At 50.2% G+C, this 6,663-nt stretch overlaps 1 protein-coding gene across 1 annotated transcript in view; it reads right to left on the minus strand.

The window, feature by feature from the left end:
• The window catches only part of LOC105551576 (putative serine protease 47), a 20,022-nt gene that overhangs the window by 1,566 nt on the left and 11,793 nt on the right, over positions 1-6,663 (minus strand). Inside the window, 1 exon segment of the mRNA XM_011996870.1 lies at positions 2,018-2,026. Coding sequence (XP_011852260.1) covers positions 2,018-2,026 — 9 coding nt within the window.

Consider the following 6,663-nt stretch of genomic DNA (forward strand, 5'->3'; position numbering starts at 1 on the left):
AAAAAGGAAGGAAGGAAGGAAAGAGAGAGAAAGAAAGAAAGAGAGAAAGAAAGAGAAAGAAAGAAGAAAGAAGAAAAGAAAAAGAAAAAGGGGAAGGGGAAGGGGAAGGGGAAGGGGAAGGGGAAAGGGTCTCATCTTCAGGGTGGTGGGAGGCAGGGCCCACAGCCGGCTCTTCCACCCATTAGTCCAGTGTGCATCTGGGGCATCCAGTGCAGGCACTGCTCTTGGGAAACATGGGGAGAAGACAAACCCCCTCCCCATGGTGCTTAGATAAATAAGCCAACCGACCCTATGGAAGTGGGAGGACATTTCATATCCATGGATCACAAAAAGCTTTCCTGAGCTTACACTGAAAGTAGGAAACAGAACCCACTCTGTGAGGTCCAGAAGAGAGGGCCCAGTTGGTATAAATCAGGAGAGGACGGGGCAAGCCTTGCGGTAGGGAGCGAGCGGGCAGAGGGAGGTCCCAGAGCCACAGAGAGGCAGCTTGGAGAACTGTATGTTGGAGGGTGGGGGACACAGCACCTGTTTAAACCATCAGTCTGGTGCCATGTAGAGAAAGAATAGTTGCTCAGCACTAGGTAGAGAGGAGGGACCAGGGAGGCAACTACAGGAAGGAAGAAATGATCAGATTTGGGATGGCATTTTGAAGGAGGAGCCAAAGGACTTGTGGACTCTGGCCTTTTCTCACAACAGGGGAAAGGTGTGGAGACAAAAGGAAGAAGGCTGAGAACTCAGCTCCGGGGTCTCCAGCACTGAGAGGCTGGGAGGCCCAGCCCCCCTCAGGCCCTGTACATACAGCTGTCCCCTCTAGGCTTCAAGCACTGCGTTGTCCCAGGGGTAGAGTGCAGAGGGTGGGTCCACATGTGATAGATTCAGATCCATAATTATCCACTCTGAGGGTCAGCTCAGGAGCTTGATGCCTGGAGATTTCTATCTGGTGGGTCTGCAGTGGGACTCTGACTCAGAGAGCAGAGGCACAGAGCGTCCGACCGTGCCACCTGGTGTCTCAGACACATTCAGCCCCCGCCCCCGAAGCTAACTCCTCTTTCTTTGTGCCCAGGGTGATTCCGGGGGGCCTCCAGTCTGCTATCTCCCCAGAGGCAGCTGGTAGCAAAAAGTGGGAGTGGAGCGGCTGGGGCCTGGCAGCAGGAGCTGAGCGCAATCTGATCCGTCAAGGGAGCAGTGACTCTGGCAAGGCAGAGGCTGCAGACAAAGTGGATCTGGTGGCATGAGAGGGACAAGCCTGGATTGGGTGATTCAGTGCAGTCAGCCCTGGGAGGAGTCTTCAAGGAAGAAAGGTGGAGAAATGGGCAGTAGCTGGGGGAGATTTTTGCCATGCCTTGACGTGGGAGGCATGAGAGGGAGAGCAGGGGACACAGGAGCAGGGGAAAGGCCCTAGCGACCCAATGCTCAAGGATGGGCTGGCCCAGGGTGAGCCATCAGGGCAAGGGGGAGAGACTGGGCAGATCGGGGTGGGCAGATGTGGGGCCAAGAGGAGCGAGCTTCTCATTGCTTCATCTTCTCCATTTGATGAGAAGCAAGACAGCACACTGACAGGGAGGGGCCTGGGCTGGGGGAGTGGAGGCCAGGGGAGAGAGAGGGGTGACATGGTGCCGTCACTAAAGAATGCTCCCAAAGACATCCACATTCTCATCCCTGGAACCTGTGACTGTGTTATCTTACATGGCATAGAGGACTTTGCAGCTGGAGTGGAGACTCGAGATGGGAGATTATTCTGGAGTGTCTCAAAAGGCCCAACATCATCACAAAGTTCTTTATAAGGGAAGGCAGGAGGCAGGAGGGTCAGAGTCAGAGAAGGAGATATGACAACAGACACAGAGGTCACACTGACAGCTTTGAAGATGGAGAAAGAGACCACGAGCCCAGGAGTGCGGGCGGCCTCTAGAAGTTGGAAAAGGAAATTGAATCTCCTCTAGAGCCTCCAGAAGAAAACCCAACCCTGCTGACACCTTGATTTCAGACTTTTGACCTCTAGAACTGCAAGACAATAGACATCTGTGGTCTCAGCTGCCCAGTTGGTGGGGATTTGCTCCTGCAGCCCTGGCAAATTCATGCCCGGGGTCTTCTTGGGAGTGGAAAGTGCCTTCGCTATCTCAGATCCGCCCTCAGTGCTTCCCTCCTCGGAGTACCCACCCAGCTTGTTTGAGGGCAAGAGGAGGCCTGGCCCTCCAGACAATGGTCCCTGGCTACTCCAGGCCTCAGCCATCCATGCAGGTGAACCACCTGCTTGCCAACATCACGCTTGATTCTGGGCCAGTCTGGGAGAGATGGGAAGGACTCCAAGGGTCTCCTGGCCCTGACCCCTGGGAGCTCTGAGTAGGCAGAGGAAGTCCCAACATTAATGACTACTGTGGAGACAGAGGAAGCCACGTGTAACTTGGTGGGCCTGGTGGTGAATTCCACATTGAGTGAAAGGGTAGGTCTAAGATAGGCCCAGAAGAATGAGTGCAACTTAGATAGAGGAAAACAGGCAAGGCCAAGAACATGGAAGCCAACACTTATTAAGCACCTGCTTAATGCCAGGCATGGTGCTACATTTTCTACAGGAACCTTATGAAGTGGAGACTGTTAGCAAGCCCACTGCACAGGTGAGAAAACTTGGCTAAGGTCACACAGCACATGCAAGTGACAGAGTGAAGACTGCAACCAGTTCTGTCCTGCCCACAGTCTGAGCACTGAGTCACCCTGCAGCTCTGTCTCTCCTCAAAGCTGTTTTTGTGTGCTCCATGCAGGGAAGAGAAGAGAGCCACGGGATGGAGGCGGGGACCACAGCAGACGACTCAGCAGGAGATGAATCCTGATGGAATCTCACAGACAGGCAGTGGTGGCTGAAAGGCTCAGGAGATGTCCACCTCAGCGGTGTTCTCAGGCTGGGCAAGGAACTAGAGGGCACTGTGGATGTCCAGCAGGCAGGCAAAGTGTGCTGGCCCTGAGGCTCCAGGGACACGGCCTTCGCAAGAGAGGCTGATGGAGAACAAGGCTGGAAGGGAGCTGGACTAAGGACTTGTTGGCTGAGCTCCACCAGGGCTGGGCATTGGGCAGGCTCCCTGCTCCCCCTGGGGTACAGATGACTCTGTGAGGAGAAGGGGCTAGGCCACAGCCAGAAAGGAGGAACAATAAAGTATGTGGACGTGGACAGGAAACCAAGTAAGCCTGGAGCCGGCTCCCGCTGGGCAGGCAGATGGGCCGAGCTCCCTCCCACTACTCAGCTAGCCTGCCTGGTGATATCGAAAACAGTGCTGCCAATGAACCCTTCCCATGGGCCGGGGGATTCAGGGCTCAGACTAGGGGGCAGGAGAGACCTGGTGCTAGTTTTCAATCTATAGTTTTGCTAGCATTGTGGCCTTAGACAAGCATATTCATTTCCAAGGGCTTGCCATAACACACTGCCACCACCTTGGTGGCTTAGAAGCAACAGAAATGTATTCTCTCATAGTTCTGGAGGCCACAAATCTGAAGTCAGCGTGCTTCCAGGGACACACTACCTCCAAAGGCTCTAGGGGAGGACTCTCCCTTGGCTGTTCCGGCCTCTGGCAGCACAGGCATTCCTTGGCTCGTGGTGGCATCCCTGCCCTCTCCACGTCTGTCCGCACATGGCCATCTTCTCCATGTGTGTCTCTATGGCCTCTCCCCCTCTTTTAAGGACACCAGTCATTGAATTTAGGGCCCACCCTAAATCCAGGATGGGTTCACCTTGAGATTCTTAACTAATTACATCCGTAAAGATCCTATTTCCAAACAAGGTCACACTCTGAGGTTCCAAGTGGATGCTATCCTTCCAACCACCTCATGGAGGAGGCCTTGGAATCCTCACACAGCTGATGAGGACCCAGGCTCAGGAGGTGAAGAGAATATCCCAGGTCACAGGGCAGGCACATGTGGTGAAGCCATGTCTCTCATTCCAGGGTCCCGGCGCTTTCCTGTCTGCCCCACAGTGGTGTCTATGCAAAAGCTCAGCCCACAGATGTCAGCTCAGGAGGCTACAACCTGTGGGAGAGGTTGTGGAGGCAGGGTTGGCCTTGGAGTCACAACACCTGGGCCCAGGTTGTGCTGCCTCACTTAGACTAACCACTTTTCTTCCCTGGGCCTCAATTCAATGAACTTATGTACAGAATATATAAAGAGCTCCTAGAAGAAAAAGACAGACAACCCAACAGAAAAATGAGAGGAGAAAAAGGACTTGAAGGGAAACTTCATAGAAGATATCTAATAATAATAAACATACAAAAAATTTTAAGCCGAAAACCACTACACACTCACCAAAATGGCCAAAATCAGAAAAGATGAAAAGGAATAAATGTTGGTGAAAAAAGAAGCTCTCATCCTCTGCTAGAGGGAAGGCTGTTTGCCATCCTCTGCCACAGCTGAACACACAGACACACCTTTTTATCTAGCAACTCTACTCATGGGCTTCTATGTAATAAAATATATTCCTCTGTGCCCCAAAGACAAATACAAACATGTACATAGCACAGCTACTCATAATACCTCCAACTTGGAAACTACTCACATACTTATCCAGTGTAGAATTCAGTTCACACAACAGCACGCTATAGAGCAATGAGAAGGAACACACCATAACAACGTGTATAGTATGGACGAATCTCAGAAATACACTGTTACGACACGAAAGACTGCTGACTGTAAATTCCACTTACAGGAAGTTCAGAATACAAGGTGTTAAAAGTGAAGGTGTTGGTTACCCTTGGGTGTTAGTGATAACAAGGAGGCACATGGGTGCTTCTAGGGTGCTGGTCACATGTGTCAGTGTAGGAAAGTTCATCAAACTATATACTTATTAATTATGTACTCTCATGTGTATATATTATGCTTTAATAAAAAGTTTAAAATATATTTTAAAAATGCTGTTTGAGAATCCTTCCAGCAGATGTCCCTGCTGGGATGGGCTGGGGAAGGGGCTAGTCTAGAGGAGACTTCTGAGGGATGGAGCCCAGGAGGACACGCAGAGGAGAGGAAACAGGAAGTCCACGGGACTCCACAAAGAGAGCAGAGGCAACACAGAGACCCGTCCCAAGGGAAACTGAGGCCAAGAGAATATGCAAAGGAAGAGTGGAAATGACCTTACTCACTTTGCAGATGGACTTTCCTGTCGAGAAGTCCCCCACACACAGCATCTCCTCATGCACAGCGTAGGTCTCGCCTTGGCCAGTTCTTTGCCCATATAAGGTATTACAGAGTGCGTTCTCAATGAGGCCCACCTTGCCCTCCTGGAGATAGAAGGGTGGTGACAGTTGCACTGCAGAGACAAGGGGGAGGTCAGTGACATGCCCTGTAGGTTAACTAAGAAAGCTCAGGCTACTCTGAGCCCCTACTCTGCCTGACTGCTAACCACAACCCTCCAAACATAGGTTTTCTCAGAACTGCTGAGCTTTAAACGCTGCTTCACTCTGCTACCCATCCTTGATAAGCTTCTCTTATTTTTATCAAACCTTTGCACATAGTCATCCTATTCCCTCTACCTCTCTCATAGCAATAGAGCCACCTCTTACTCTACAAGAGGCAAATCCCACCAACACATGACTCATTTATCGGGACTTAGCAACTATTCACTGACCAACTTATCTTTTCATGAACCATCCCATCCATTCTCCCTCCATCTATCACTAACCTTTCTTCTCCACCCATCATCCCATCCACTCACTCACCCATTCCTCCATCTACCTATCTTCCCACACATGCCCATTCATCCACTCACTTTTCACACATTTGCCCATCCATCCATCCTTTCATCCATCTCTCCATCGAGCCCTCCATCACTCACCCACCTATCCTGCTCTCCACCTATTGACACATCCATCCACTTCATCTATCCCCTCTCACCAATCTTTCTATCTACACATCTATCCAAACATCCATCTACCAACTCAAATATCATCCATCCATCCATCCATCCACCCATCCATCCACTTATCCTTCCATCCATGCAGTAACCCATCCTTCTATCCATCCATTATCCATCCCTCCATCCATCCATCCACCCATTTACTAACCCAATCACTGATCTATTCACTCATCTATTCAGCTATCCTGGTGCTGTCTTTTACATGCTAATGATATAGATAATTTTTAGTAGAAAGTGACAGATTAAATGAAATAACAAATTTAAAAATATTTTAGATTAAGTGATATGAAGAAAATAAAACAGGAAGATGTGATAGAGGGGGTTGCCTATTTTAGCTCATATGATTAAGTAAAACCGAGAAAAAAAAAGCTGAATAGTAAATGCAAAGAAGTGATTCACGCAAAGATTAGAACGACAAGCAAGCTGAGAAAAATAAAAAACAAACAGCAGCTAAAGGCCCAAGATAGAAATAGCCTTGAGATATTCAAGGAGTACGAAGGAGGCCCAAGAGGATGGGGTGGGGTATGTGAAGGCTGCAGTAAAAGATGGGGTATGTAATGGCTGCAGTGAAAAATGAAGAATGGAAAGGGTGCATTGAAAGGTGGGATATGTCATTGACTGCAACAGGAGATGGGGTATGTGAAGGGGGCAGTTGAGATGGGGGATGTGAAGGGTGCAGTGGGAAGTGGGGGATGTGAAGGGCCCAGTGGAGATGGGGTGCAGTGGGAGGTGGGGGATGTGAAGGGTGCAGGGGGAGGTGGGGGATGTGAAGGGCC

This window comes from Mandrillus leucophaeus, unplaced genomic scaffold, assembly GCF_000951045.1.
Source record: "Mandrillus leucophaeus isolate KB7577 unplaced genomic scaffold, Mleu.le_1.0 Scaffold527, whole genome shotgun sequence".
In the NCBI taxonomy this organism is placed as follows: Eukaryota; Metazoa; Chordata; class Mammalia; order Primates; family Cercopithecidae; genus Mandrillus; species Mandrillus leucophaeus.